The sequence below is a fragment of the Artemia franciscana genome, chromosome 19 (assembly GCF_032884065.1).
Source record: "Artemia franciscana chromosome 19, ASM3288406v1, whole genome shotgun sequence".
NCBI classification, from domain to species: domain Eukaryota; kingdom Metazoa; phylum Arthropoda; class Branchiopoda; order Anostraca; family Artemiidae; genus Artemia; species Artemia franciscana.
In genome coordinates this window covers 7,864,018-7,879,598 of record NC_088881.1, presented here as the reverse complement: position 1 = coordinate 7,879,598, position 15,581 = coordinate 7,864,018, and the positions used below count along the sequence as shown (strand labels likewise).

The window sequence follows — 15,581 nt, the reverse complement described above, 5'->3', positions numbered from 1 at the left end:
TAAAACCAGAGAAAATAAGTGGCGTTTTTCTTCGTTAGAAATTTGGATAGATGCGCATTTGAACAAGATTTTCACCTTAGGCACCAATCCAAATACCTAGGACAGACAGTACACCCAAACACAGTATATCAAACAAAAGAATTCATGAACATGCGTGACTTAGTACTTATCAGAATCCGATAAATCCTGCAAGCTTTAAACTGAGGTAGTAAATTAAATTGAAAAAGATTCGTCACATGGAAATAAGAATAAATAGCAAGGTCAAAACTGAATGCGAACAATAACAGCGCAATAGCACTGCCCAAGTAAAGAGAGATGTAGGCACAACATATTATATTTTTTAGGGTAAGGGGAGGGGTGTTAGACCAGGGCACCTGGTATAGAAGGGGTTGTTGTATGAACTTCAAAAGAGGCTGATTCGATTGGAAATTGACAGTGCTGGTACCCTTTTTTTATAGTTGAAAGTGATTGGAGGGCAACCAGCTCCCCCCCCCACGCTTATCATTTACCCAAATGCATCCAATCAAATTTTGAGATAACAATTTCGTTCAATGCAGTCGAAAAGTCCAGTAATTATGTCTTTGAAGATGACGACCCCCACAGCGATCAGTGCAAGGGTTGTAAGATATGTATCGAGGCCATATAAGGTTTTTATGGAAAGAGTGGCCGTATAAACTTTGGAGAGGGCTCATTGGACTGGAAATCAGAAGTTTTAGTGCTCTTTTTAAGTCAAAGTGACTCACGGCCTATTTTCCCCAAATGCATCTGATAGAAATTTTGAGATAGCAATTTGTTCAAATACAGTCCAAATATGTCATAACAAGGCCTTTGAGGTTAACACCCCCGCCCCCCTTCAGACTCTGGGGAAAGGGCTGTAAGTTATGCCTCGGGAGCATATAAGGTTTTTATAGAAGAGGTAGTTGTTTTAACTTTAGAGGACTCATCTGACTGTGAATTTAAAGCTTTAGTTCCATTTTAAGAGTCAAAAGTGACGGAGTGCAACGAGCTCCCCATCCCTTCTTGTCACTCCCTTTTCTCAAACATATTTAATCAAAGCTGTGGGATAGCCATTTTGTTCACAATAGTCCAAAGAGCATATAACAAGGCCTTCAGAGTGAATACAACCCTCCAGAGTCCAGGGGCAAGGGTTGTGAGTTATACCCTGCGGGACATAAGTTTTTTTAAACGGATGGTGGTTCTATAAACTCCAGATCGGATGGGGCTCATTTGATTGGAAGTTGGAAGATCTAGTACCCTTTTTAAGAGTCAAAAGTGAACAGAGGTCAACCAACCCCTCCCTTACAAGCCTATCATTCCCCGAAAGACACCCGATAGAAAATTTAAAGAGAGCTAGATTGTTCAGCATTGTTAAAAGGTCCAGTAATTATGTCTTTGGGTTTGTTTTGTGGTATTGGGTTTGGTTGAGAACGGCCTCCCCACTGTCCTCAGGGCAAGGACTATAAGTTAGACAATTCGTTCACTGTTTACATTAAATAAAAAACAAGTTTTTTCTTAACTTTTTTTTTAACTGAAAACGAACAGAAATTATTCTGCATATGAAATGTGCTGTCCCCTCCTCAACGCCCCGCTCTTTACGCTAAAGTACTAAGGTGAAGCTTTAAAGGATACTCATATGAGCATCCCATCGTCCTTGGTAGCGATCCTCCATAATCTCTATGTCTTGGTGAACTATTGTACCCTGTTGTATACTGGTAGTATCTACATTTCCTGGAGAACAGTTCAAGTAGATATATGAGTAGTGTATTTTACTGCTCATGCTACAACCAAGATTTTTGGCACTTGTGAGCATCAGGTCTACCAGCGTAACATAGTTTTCAGCCTTTAGGCTACCCAAAAATTGTTTGTATAATATTCCTTTAAAGGAATATTTAAGCGGACATTGAACTAAATCAAAAAGTTTTTGTGCCATATTAAGAGTCAAAAGACATTGGAGGGTATATAGAATTCACCCATATTTTATATAATCAGTCTAGGTTATACCTGAAGTTCTGCGGTAGACTTCCCAAGTGACATTCAAGAAACTTCCTGAATTCTGTCTTTTCTTCAACACTAATTTAAAAACAAATCCAAAAAACAAGTTTTGGAAAGAAAAGTAAATAGCTCCATTAAACTAAAAATGAGCAGAAATAAAGTCAATTAATCTTCCAAGCGTAAAACTGCCGCAAATCACCATCAATAAATAAAAGAAACCCAAAACGAATGGAAATCATAATAAATAAACGAGTCAAATTCAAAACGAGCAAAAATGAACATGAGTAAAGCTGAAAGTCCCCATGCCTTCTCAAACCCAGAACATAATTTGCACTTTACTGAAAACAAAATACATTTTAAATGTTTTTCCTTTTTTGACTTTAATAAATAAAAAATGATAAAAATTTAAGTGCAAATTATGTTCTGGTCTGGAGAAGGCATGGGGGTTGCAAGCCCTGCTCATATTGATTTTTGCTCGTTTGAGCTTGAATCGGGTATTTATTGTAATTTCTGATTGTATTGGTTTCATTTATTTATTGATGGTGATTTGTGATAGTTTTACGCTTGGAATATTATTTGACTTTATTTCTATTCGTTTTTGGTTCAATGGAGCTCTTTACTTTTCTTCGAAAAACTTTTTTGTTGAAAAAGGTTTTAAGATTAATTTTGAAGAAAAGATCGGACAGGATTCAGGAAGTTTCTTGAATGTCATTTGGGGAATCTACTGCAGAATTTCAAGTATAATATAGACTGATTATATAAAATATGGGTGAATTCTAAGGTTATCACCTACCCTCTTCCTTATTGCAGGGGTGCCAAGACGCCCCTGTTCGTGAGGATCATCGAGTATACATTTTTTAGGATACTGTATTCGATAGCTTTGTCGATTAAATTAAATTGTTCGCAGTCAGCATCACATCTTCCTTAGCTATACGACCGTGCATTTTGTTGTTGACGTTTTCCCATTACCAATGATGGCTTAATAGACAAGGTCCGGGTCTTTCTATCCGTTTTTACATTTTGTGTACTAAACGCTGTAACGAAATATTAGGCATAGGAATACCTGTGAAAAGTTATTAGCAAAAGAAGATTTGCATATATTAGGGAAATATCCTCAAAGGATGAACAATGGTAGAAAAAAAAAGATTCGTGAGATTCAGCATACCTTCTTAGTAAGTTTCCTAGTGATAAATTGTGTAAACTCCAGCAACAATCGATGATTTGTATTAAATTCATGAATAGAACCACAATTCATAACAAGCTACATAAAAAAAATAGATTAACCCAAATGGTTATTCCTTCTTGTGTAGCCTTGGAGCAAAGGAAGACTCGAAGCCTGAAAATAAGAAATGGTGGTTTTGAATTTTTGTCTTCATATAGTTAATGTAATATCCATGGGTGATGCTGGTAAAAATAGGCCTACCGATTAAACGCGTCTGTCTTGTTGATTACTGGGGTGCTACATGGCTGACAGAGGATATATAAGATTGTGTAACTAACCTTTTTTTCAGAAACATATAAAATTAAATAACAATGCGAAAACTATCGAAAACAAATTAACATAAAATCCAAAGCTGGGTATTGTCTCCATTTTAGAAATAACTTCAAGAAATAGAAGTAGATATGAACAATAAAAAATTACGCGGAGAACCAAAAATACAGTGATCCAGTGGTAGCTTGAACTGAACTTAATTTTAATTGTGTCTGAAAATGAAACCACTACAGAAGCTGATATGCTGTCCTAAATTTACCTATGGTGTAGCGTATTTCGAGTTTCTAAAGAAAGATGAAACCATTGCAGAAGCAACCAGTTCTGTTACTACTACTGTTGTGTATTTGGTGGAATACTTGCCTTCTAGTTTACTTCGAACTCCTAAACAAAAATGAAGCCATTTTAGCATCTATCTATGTGTGCTGCTATGGAGTTGAAGGATAATTATGATTCAATCTACTTCGAAAGCAAAAATGAAATCATTACGTAAGCAATCGGTTCCGCTGTGGATTTGGTGGGATGTTTAGAGTATAGCCTAGTCTACTTTGAACTGCTAAACAAAAACGAAGACATTATAGCATCTCTCTTTGCTGCTGTAGATTTTGGGAGGGATAATTATGATATAGTCTACTTAGAACTGCAGAACAAAAAATGAAATCAAGCGACCTGTTCCGCTACTACGATGCTGCTGCTGATTTGATAGAATACTTATAGTGTAGTCTACTTTGAACTACTAAACTAGCTGAGCTATTTAGGTCATTTTTATTTATAATAATTTTAGTTAGTCTCAATTTTAAATTGTCTCTGATTTTAGTACTCTGTAATTTTAGTCCAACGATTTTTGAAAAAAATATGACAAAAACACAAACATATTCATGAAAATTTGCCTGTAATGGTTATGATTAAGCATCGGCACTGTTTCTGTTTTTTCTTGCCTGTTTCTGTTTCTGTTTTTACAAAAAACAGAACAGAAAACAGAAACAGGCTACCTGTTTTTATTTGACCTGTTTCGTTTCTGTTCTTTTTTCATCTGTTTTTTTCCGTTTCTGTTTTTTTTTTCGAATGCCGCGCTATCTAGCGGGCATGATACCGAAATCGTCCTTTGTCAACAAGAAGAGTAATTTCTTTGATATTCAGGTGAAATCATAGCGACATCTAAACTAGAAGCTCGATTTCTTTGCTAACCTTCGTCTAATTTTGTGTGCTGGAGCAAGCATCCTAAAGGTAAAAATTATGAATAGTTACATTAGACCAGCCATGCTAGTCTATTTGAACTTTTGTAGGCATGAGGGTTCTAGGCCTATTGTTATCCGTCAGCTCATTCCAGAAACAGCACAAGCCCATTTAACTTCTTCCCTTTTTTTCTTTTTTGTACTATGCTGTAACTCAGACTTATTTTATCCCTAGTACCACACAATTGGACATGCAGAACTCAAATATCACATTGATTTTTTTTTTAATTTTTTTTTTGTCAAAAGAATCATCACAACATTGTCGATAACTACATTGTATGCAAAAATTAGTCACCCTGACTGGGTGTATCAGGATTCTTGTAGGAAAAATGCCTGTCTGTAATTAAAAAAAAAAAAAAAAAAAAACTGATTCATATGACTTTCAGGTACTACTGCAAAACTATCATGGGGTATTTCCTCTGATGAAGAGATAGAAGTTTTACCTAAAATCATAAAGAAAAAGCCAGTTTGGGCTAATTATGGTGTGAAAGACAAATGCAGCATCACCTGCAAGGTTTGCAAAAAGACTATCAAGGCTAGTGGAGGTTCTTCAACTACTTTTGTCAATAACCTGGAAAATCTTCATAAGATTAAGGTGAAAGTACAGTCATCTGCCTCTACTGCACCAGCACGGCAGGTCATGGATAATGTTGCCAGTGGCCCAGAAGCTGTTGTTTGTCGTACAGTACAGGGTTCATTGCCAGGATGCGGGATAGCTGAAGAACAGCCAAAGAACCAAAAGAGCAATTTTTCTTTCTCTAGAAAAGGAACTAGAGATATTCGTTCTCTGATGTTGCGCAACCGCTCAAGTCAACTTTAATTGACAAAACAGTGTGTAAGAACAGTACTTGCAGACAGTTACCACTTTCCATTTTTGACAAGCAAGCCATGCGTTGACTGATACACTCCTTGACAGGCGGTATTTTGCCTCCATCGGGTCGTACCATAAAAAGGCATGTGTTTCAAGCAAAGAAAAAGAAACTGTTGAAAATGAAATTGGATATGAATCAGGGACGAAAGGTATCTCTAACATTTGACTGCTGGTCATATACAGGGGGAGGATACTTGGCAGTGACAGTACATTATCCCAAGCTAGTCAGTGGAGAATGGGTAGTTCACAGTTGCATCTTGCACTTTAAGCGTCTCAAGGTTCGGCATACAACAGCAAATATACTTGCAGCAATCATAGTAGCCCTGAAGAAATTTGGCTCGAACATCGTAAAAGCTTGTCAAATTGGTGGAATTGAACGTTCATCTTGCTTTGCCCACTGCCTCCACCTCAGTGCCACAAATGGCCTCAAATTTTGAGGAGAAATGAATTTGACGTAGAGCAAACACCGGAATGTGATTCAGATGATGAAGGTGAACCCGAACAAGGCACTAGTAGAGAGCAATGTTCCTCAGAGATTAGTCTGACAGAAGATGACCTTCCTGATATCATAGATTCAGACATTGTTGACACTGCTTCAGATGTATATGGCTTGGAAGAGTACGACTCCGACACAGAAACTGAATGGGCCTGTGGTGCAAATGATTTTACTGAAATTGAAGACTCAGTCTCACTCAATGGTGCACTCAAAAAGTTGCGTCGGACACTCAAGCTGCTAAAAAAGTCAAATATTCAACACGACCTCTTTGAAGGACTTTGCAAAGAAATAGGACTTAGTGGTCACATCCCTCATGATATGAAAGTGCGTTGGAATAGCACTTACGTGATGATTAGTTCCTCGTTACGCAGAAAATCTGCTCTACAGAAATTTTATGATGTAAATGTTCGCAATGCGAAAATTAGAGAACTTGAACTTACTGAGCAAGACTGGTCACTTTTAGAATGTACAACAAGTTGTTTGAGCCCTTTTGAAGAGGCCACCGAACTGGCTAGTGGGTCCACTTACACCACTTCAAGCAAAGCATACATGCTGATCAAGGGATTGGTGAGCTTCTGTGAAGCGAGATCGACGAGGCTGCTTGAGAATCGCCTGAAGGATCAGCTGCTTATGCAGTTAAAAAAGTATTTTGTGCAAAATCCTAGATTCAAGTTGGAGCTCTACCAGCGTGCAGCTTATCTTGATCCTTGTACATATGAACGAATGACTTTAGAAGAAAGAGTGGCAGCAAGACAGTCCCTCATATGTTTACTTAGCCCACCAAAAGGTCGTCCCACCTAAAGGTCGTAAGTACCAGTAGCCTATAAAGAGTGGGGGCTAGAGATTTTTTGACAACCGTGGTGTATAAGTCTGCTATTCTTATTGAATGTAGAAAAATCTTAGTAATGTCAAGCAAGTTCGAGAAAACGAAAGAAATGTAAAAATTTTCGTCCCCGGCTTAGGCAGGGTTTAGGGGACGAAAATTTTTGTTTCTTTGCCTTACTGTTGGCTCTTACAGAAAAGCTTTCTGAATTCTATGTTTGGAAGTTAAGGGAAACTTGAAAATAAAACTGTATGTCATTAATGTAAGAGGTCTTGCTATTTTTCCCTCTCCCCTCTCCATTCCGTTGTCCTTCTGCCTCTTGTTTTTAACCTAATTAAGGTGATGTCCTGTTCGACTTCTGGAGTGTGATCTGTTCGACTTCTGGAGTCAGAATTAATTTTTTTTCGACAATCTTTTATAATAAATGAGTGACAAAGAATTTGAGAATAAATCCAATCCGGCCGTTAGGCCTAAGAATTTTTGGTGAAATTGCACCCGATTGGACGCATTTTATGACAAATTTTGCAAAAATTTCGCCCACCCTAAAAATACGCTAGTGTGTTGAATTACACGAAGTTGCTCATCTTTTGTATGTAACTAAAAGGATTTAACAAAAAGATGTTTTCTTTCCTATTAGAAATAGAAGAAGTAAGGAAAAAACAGGAAAAACAGCTGTTAAAGCAGCTGTTTTTTTGAAAAAAACAACTGTTTTTTCGAAAAACAGAACAGATTACAGAAATAGGTCCTGTTTTGTTTGACCTGTTTCTGTTCTGTTTTTTTTTCTAACTGTTTTTTTTTCTGTTTCTGTTTTTCTCAAAAACAGAAACAGTGCCGATGCTTAGTTATGATTTTCTACTGAAAATAAAGAAGCCAAACGACTGACTTATAAAAAAAATGCTGACTGACTTGTAAAAAACATCTGCATATTTTCAAAGATTATACTTTTGCAGGGGAATGTGGCATACTCGTAATTAAAACAAAAATGTGACCTGGCGGCTAGTGTGGCACTTGGGTATCATCAGATTTGGATATTCTTTAAAATTCGCTCTAGGATTTCGGAGAGCGCGGAAACAGGACAAAAGAAGCCCAAATCATCTTGCACTCGCAATTACATTAAAAATTTCACTCGGCAATGGGCTTACCACTTTTGGATATGACTAAGTTTGAATATATTTTAGCATTCCCTTTTAGTTATCACGAGACGCCAAAATAGGGCAAAATAAAATATCTTGAGACAAATACGGAGCCTTAATTATTCAACTATTAAAATACAAATCATATTTTTCTTCAATCAGTTTTTCGGATTTTTGGCAAGATATACAGGTTCAATAATCCTTTGTGAGATGATCACAATATTTTTCAGGATGCTTAAATTTACTAGTAATACGTTTGAAATTTCAGGTATGGCTACCAAAGAAGAATGTTGCAAAAATAATAACGACTCAACTCTCTGCTTCAAAAGTACATCTTTCACTACCTGTCTGTCAGCAAGATCAGTGATTGAAAACGCTCACTTTTGTGCCAGCAACGCATGCGCTTTAGGGTATATATGCCTAACCCCTTTTACAGAGGATATAAATTCAACGTTTCCTAAAATAACAGTACTAAAAACGGAGCAAACCAAAAAAGTACTATTTTTGGGACATCCTGGAGAGATTTATAGCTCAGTTGAAGTTAGTTCATATGTTACTAATTATAGATTTATTATATTATTGCCGGGGATTTTACACAGTCTATTAATCTATTTAAGTTCAATATCAGCAGGACAAGCGTGTGTCAATTTAGTACCTTGTATTGAGTTTGATGGGTGTCACCTTAGTAAGTTGGTTGTATTTAGTTTATTTTTTCATAAGTACAATATTAATTCAGTGAAACGAATACATAATTTTGTTATATTTATTGGTACAATTTTAATTGCTTTTACAGTTGTTTTAAGTTTTATAAATTTTTTAACTTGATCTCTATTTGTAGACTAAAATTTTGTCGAAAGAACGCATCTAATTAGGAGTGCCTCAAAAATTAAAGAATTATAACTCCTCACTATGAGCCCCAGCTTATATTCAGGGGTTAGGGGCTGATCATTTTGATATTAGCCACATTTCAGTAAACTAAAGTATTCACTTCTGAATTTTGTAGAGCCGTTGTTGAATTCATTTTGAATCACAAACAAATATTCCGCCTGTATACCAAAAGGCGGCCTCAGTGTTGAGAAAAAAGAATCTGAATAGTAACAACTAAGAAAAAGGAAGGGAACTAAAATAAAAAAGAAGAAGAAAGAATCAAACAAATATTTCGCCTGTATACCAAAAGGCGGCCTCAGTGTTGAGAAAAAAGAATCTGAATCATACTACTGAAAAAAAGGAAGGGAACTAGAATAGAAAAAAAGAGAAACAAACAAACAAATATTCCGCCTGTATACCAAAAGGCGGCCTCAGTGTTGAGAAAAAAGAATCTGAACCATAACAGCTTAAAAAAGGAAGGGAACTAAAATAAAAAAGAAAGAATTAAACACCCTATTTCAGTGAAACGAGGGGTTGTGATTGCACTGGTGGATAGAGCTTTCAGAATTTGTTCTCAGGAGTTTTTAGATTCTGAATTGTTGCATTTGAGGTATATTTTATTTTGTAATAGTTACACGATTAAATTCATTGATAAAATAATAAAAAATAGGCGCATTAAACACAACAATTGGGATATTGGGGTTTCACAGTGTACAGAATTAAACATGCCGAAAAGGTTCATTTCTTTGCCTTATGTACCTACTTTGGGGGAGATGCTTAAACAAATTTTAGATGAAAATAACATTGATACTTGTTTCCAATCAGTGAGAACATTAGGTAGTTTTCTTAATTCTGGGAAGGATTTAACCCGGGGAGATTTAGTTAGTGGGGTGTATAAAATTCCTTGTTCTTGTGGAAAGTTTTATATTGGTAGAACTCACCAACAATTTACTGAAATATTTATTGAGCATCGCAACTCAATAGAAAAAACCCTACAATTAAGAAAGCCTCCTGAAACTTTTGTTTCGGCTCTGGCTGAACATACATTCTTTCATCCCGAACATTTTATACAATTTGATGAGGCTACTGCTATTTCTAACGATATAGGTTTTTCTCAGTGGGCGAGGGAGGCTATAGAAATTAAAAAACATATATTTGCTAATCTTTCAATAAATAGAGACACAGGTAATTTAAAGATTGACCCAATTTATGATTGTCTTTTGAAAAATGAACCAATAGTCAATAAGGGAATTAAAATTTTACACAATTACCAGGGGACAAGATTACCTACTAGACCAAAAAGAGTTGCTTCAATATTAGCTTACAAGAGGATTATTTCGCAACAGAATAGCTGGCCGCAGTCTCGTTTGTTTTTTTTTTTTCTTTTTTTGATGGAGTTTTATCTCTCTTTGTTGTTTATTGCCATGTCTGGCCAGTTCGGCTTAAGAGCTTTCATTCGTCAAGCTTACAGGCAACAATTAGCTGCTTCTGTCAATTATTATTTTTCTTTGGTTAAAAAACATGCAAATTTGTTAAATCAGCAAATTTTCTAAAAAAATTGCAAAAAGGAATCAGTGATTCCTAAATCTTTTAGAATCAATACCCATTTTGGTAATGAAAATGAATCAAAATTAAAAACAAATTAAGCCTCATGGCTTATTTTAAACCCCGAAACATGATTAATCCTGTTCAGATTGCGACGACATAAGATAAGAGATGAGATAATATTTATTTTCAAAAGACTACCACACGCTCTATAGAACCAAATTCGCTTTATGTCAATAAAAGTTAAGAAAAAAAAACTCAAATCAGTACATTAAGTCAAACACTTAAATTTAAAAAGAAATTAAAAAGGCAAAATCATAAAAGATAAAGGACAAATCAGTAAACTTGACAATTAAATTACAAAAACATTACAGTAAATCAAAAATAAAAACGGCAATAGAGGAAAAGGGGAATTTGGCAAGTACATAATCACGAATTATTATTCAGGTGTTCCAGAATAAAGGGCATAAAACTTTTACGAAACCTCTCTGTAACAGCATGGATCAGAGAGTAAGTTGGGATTGCTAAGGGGGCTGACCGGGGGAGTCGGAGTCTAAAGGGATTGTGAAAATCAGGGAGTAAGTCCTCAGTACGGGGATCGAAAATGACTGATTTAGCGAAAAGCAGGCAAATTTTCCCCTCCTTTCTTTTAAAGTGGTAATGCGTGCAGCTTTAAGGAGGAAAGAGTATGGAATTTCGCCTTCTTTGTAAATGATCCTGAGTGAACGCTTTTGAACCGGCTCGATAGTGTCACTAAGTTCATTTGCGAATGCCAGACCGGACATGCATATTCCAATAACGGCCTGATAAAGGATAAGTAAACACGGAGGGAATGTATCTTAGATCAAATTGGGGGTTAGGGAATTAACTTAAAAAAGGGTGACAGATCTTAATGAAATTTGATATTTAGAAGGAACTCATGTCTCAGAGCTCTTATTTTAAATCCCGAAACAGGATTAATCTTGTTCAGCAACAGGATTAGATTGTGACGTCTTAATGACCTTGGTTAAACTTTGTAACAAGTACTCAATGTATTTCCAATTCCGTAATTTTTTCTACCAACAAACAAATGTCTTACCCATGGGTACGCCTCTCTCCGGGTTACTGGCGAATATTTATGTAGAGCATATCAAAAATTGGGCATTAAATTTGTATTTTTTGAAACATATCTTTTTGAGACGTTACATGGATGACGTAATTTCACTTGAACTTACGGGTTTTTTAGATCGCTTTAATACATATGATAGGAATTTACAGTTTATCTTAGAAATTGAAATTGCAAATAAAACCTCATTCCTAGATGTACTAATTATTCGTAGCTTAGATGAACTCGTTCTTACTATTTACAGAAAACAACATATCCCTCGTCGATCGTGCCCTAAACATTTGTTCTGATTCCTACATCACAGCTGAACTAGACTTTATCAGGGACATACTTTTTGGAAACGGATATCCTCTTTTATTTATTAATAATACAATTAACCGTAGACTGAAATGACACTCCCGTAAAATCAACGATAATTTACCATGTGAGAATCCTGATAAGCCCCAAAACATAATTTACCTTCCATACATCTCAAAAATCACTAGGAATCTTAAAAAAGTATGCACATAAAATAATCTGTATGTTGTATTTACCAATAATTTGAAAATCATAAATCTCCTAAATTCTGGTAAAGATAAAACTCCAGTTACTCGCCAAAGAGGTGTCTATCAAATACCATGCGACTGTGGCAAATTCTATGTAGGGAGAACCCACCAGAATTTCGAGAAACGCCTACAACAACATAAGGATGATATCACCAAAGCTCTGAATTCTAATATTACTTCTGTTTCTTTTGATTCTGCTTTAAGCAGCCATGTTTTTGAAAATCCTAGCCACAAAATACTTTTTGAAGAATCCGCCATTATTAGTAATGACCTAGGCATAAAGCAAGTAGTTCGAGAAGCAATTGAAATCAGACTTAAGATTAATAATAATATTTCCTTAAATAGAGACTTGGAAGAATATTCACTAAATGCGCTATACACAAATTTAATTAAAAATGACCTTACGAAATATTAAAAAAAAACAATAGATATTAACACAGAAGCTGTCACAAATAGACCTATGAGATGCTGGGACTGTTTTGAAAAAAATTTCATTTTAGTTTTATTGATTTTATCCTGTTGTAAGTTGTTTCTTCTTATATATTTTTGTATTGCTGAGGACGGCCCTTGGACATAGGAACGAAATATTCATTCTAATTTGTTTCCCACTGTCTTGAGAAATTCCCTATTGTTCTTCTCTTCTTGTTGGTGTTTGAGACCGTACAATATATAAATAAAACTAATTCTAAAAAAAGAAAAAACGACTGAACTTTTACCTAACAGATATCTCTTCAATTTACACTTAAATAGACTATAGCTACCCTACCCTACCCTTAAATAGGACTCAGCTACCCTAATGCTCTTTCAAATATATTTAAATGCTAAGCTTTATGTTAATAAGTATGTTAAAATTCTAATTTCTGATATAACGAAACGCATAAGGGTTGGAAATCCAATCGATGCAAAAAATATGGTCTTTGTATCTGCAAAACAATGATTTTGATAAGACAAGGTAGAGCCTAGAATATTTCAACATGTCTGACCATACCGGAGTATAGATTTGTTACTTCTTGTAGTCAATTTACTTAATTTGTTATTTACATCCGGGAATGTACATATTCTCAATGACAATTTTCATGGGTGCTAGAAACTTAGGGCCTTATATGCCAATATTGAACCACATATCTAGTGTTTCTCCCTAGAGTTGTGTCTCTTGAATTCCCTATTAAATGATTCAATATATGGGTCTTCAGGGGAAGACCATTCCAAATGGAGATGCAGCGGCTTGCAAAGATGTTCTTCACTACAGTGTTGGTTGTCTCCTCTTTTAGGCGATATGGCCATTAAGTTATTTCTATGGTTGAGAAATAAGAAGTTACCCAATCAGAACAAATACAAAACCATAGTGTATCTTAGCATGTCTCGAAAATATTCTTTTAACGTTATTCCCCTGTTGTTGGCCCGTTCCTTTTGGATCAAAGTAAAAAAAAAATTGAAGTTAGAACACTCCTGGTTTAGGATAGGACTTGAGGTTTAAGAATTTTACAAAAATTAATTTAAATTTTGGCTTTTTTTTGCTATCTAGCCAGATAAACAGATTTCTCTTTTTAATCAGATTTCAAACATCAGTGTTTTAATGAATGATGGGCTCGTCGAAATTTGCACAAGGAATATTTGTTAGAGAATTTTTATTTCAAATGTATTTTTCAAAAGCTACTGTTTTCTTGTTTTAATTTGTAACCCCAAGCTAAAAAAAATTAATTGTACAGGATAAATAGACCAAGATCATAGAATCAATCAGCAGAGTACTCTTTCCACTAATGTAGAAAACATTTTATTTTTTTTTAGAAAATTCATAATTCGAAATAAGAAACCTTACCTTAGACCTTAGATCCTCCTGTGCCGCCAGAGGCACCCAGGGCATCCACGAAGAGCCGCCAGTCATCCCGCATGTACGCCGCTGCCCAAACATCTTCCCACTGGGGCTGGATCGTCGTGTGGATGTTCGACAAATCCTGTTGGTAGGTGCGACGCAGCGTGTTCTTGGGTCTACCTCTCCTGCGAGTTCCCTGGGGTTGCCACTCTAGGATCAGCCTAGGGATCCTGTCTTCCTTCATACGGATCACGTGCCCAAGGTAACGCCATCTACGTTGCCGGATGACGTCTGTGACCCTGGGCTGGCCTGAGATAGAGCGGACTATCTGGTTTGTGACGTGATCCCTCCAGTCGATGTTCAGGATCCTCCGAAGGCAGTTGTTTTCGAAGGCTAGGATCCGTCTTTTTTGTTGCTGATTCAACTTCCAGCACTCACTGCTGTAGAGAAGTGCAGAAAGGACGTTGCTATTAAATAATCTCAATTTCAGATTCAGGGAATACTTTTTCGATCGCCATACTGGCTTTAGTCGGTTAAAAGCTCCACTGGCTTGCCCAATCCTCTGCTGCACTTCTCGCTCACTTGATCCTGAGTTCTCCACAGTATTGCCGAGGTACCTGAACTCCACGATCTGCTCGATGGTTGAATCTCCGCATTTCATGTTAAGAGGGGAATCGGTTGTTGCCATACTCTTTGTCTTCTCCGTGTTGATCTTGAGTCCAAGTCGGCTAGCATTTTCACGGATAGTATTAAGAAATTGCTGGAGTTTGGCCTTGTTAGAAACTTTATACTAAACCCATAGATTCCAAGCCTGGTTTATTTTAATTTTATTTATTTTTCTTTATGATTAATGTTAATCTTGAGGCCGAAGCCATTTTTTTCAAAGAAAAAAGCTATTTGAGACACTTGTTCTCGAAGCATAGCAAGTTAAAGAGCCAACTCGTCGTTCTAATTTCTTTAGACTAGGCACGTGCGCAGGTGTGGGTGTGGCTCAGTCCAGCTCACCCAGCTACCCTACCTCGCCCACGAGATCCTAAATTTTTTTCGAAATTTCTTTTTACTATTTATTCAAAATAAGAAATTTCTTTTGGCATTATTACCCCTCCCGACCCCAAAGAAAAGAAAAGAAAATCTTGCGTACGCGCTAGCTTGGAACATCCAGCTATAAAATGAGGATTATATAATAAGATCAAAAATGTTATTATAATCAAATATTAATTGAGATAGTGATTTATTCTTTATAGTCACATAGTTTCTTGGATATTTTCTACTTATTACCATGTATATCATGTACAGTTTTTATCATGTTTACCTAAAGCACTTATAACTCCTTAAAGGCTTCTTTCTTAACTGTTGGTAGCGTTTCTTTTTCTAATATTATTCTACCGAGTGCAGTGACGTACCTTTTTTCTGCACTCTTTTTTTTCTATTGTGTGTGAATAATCTGACATCAGCTATAAGGCCCCTTTCCGCACCATCCACTCTTCTAAGTGTAGCAACGCGTACTTTTGTTCTGCACCTTTTTTTTCAATTTGTGTGAATAATCTGAAATCAGTTATAAGGTCTCCCTTTCCGCGGCATCAACTATACTGAGTACAGAGACGTGTACCTTTTTTCTGCGCCTTTTTTCTGTCTTTTGTGAGTAGTCTGACATCAGCTGTAAGGCC

At 36.1% G+C, this 15,581-nt stretch overlaps 3 protein-coding genes across 4 annotated transcripts in view; 1 reads left to right on the top strand and 2 right to left on the bottom strand.

The window, feature by feature from the left end:
- LOC136039244 (membrane-bound transcription factor site-2 protease-like) overlaps window positions 1-13,278 on the top strand; it is a 41,200-nt gene extending 27,922 nt beyond the window's left edge. Inside the window, exon 6 of the mRNA XM_065722797.1 lies at window positions 8,308-13,278. Within this exon, the coding sequence (XP_065578869.1) occupies window positions 8,308-8,864 (557 nt within the window). The 3' untranslated portion in view covers window positions 8,865-13,278. The remainder of the gene's footprint in view (window positions 1-8,307) is intronic.
- The window catches only part of LOC136039245 (LYR motif-containing protein 2-like), a 48,378-nt gene continuing 35,996 nt past the window's right edge, over window positions 3,200-15,581 (bottom strand). For both annotated transcript variants that reach the window (XM_065722798.1, XM_065722799.1), the window contains one exon: window positions 3,200-3,328. The gene's annotated coding sequence lies outside the window, so the exon portion shown is untranslated. The remainder of the gene's footprint in view (window positions 3,329-15,581) is intronic.
- On the bottom strand, window positions 13,922-14,602 carry LOC136039654 (uncharacterized). Its single transcript, XM_065723557.1, has one exon. It carries the CDS (start codon window positions 14,600-14,602, stop codon window positions 13,922-13,924), a length of 681 nt encoding a protein of 226 aa, XP_065579629.1.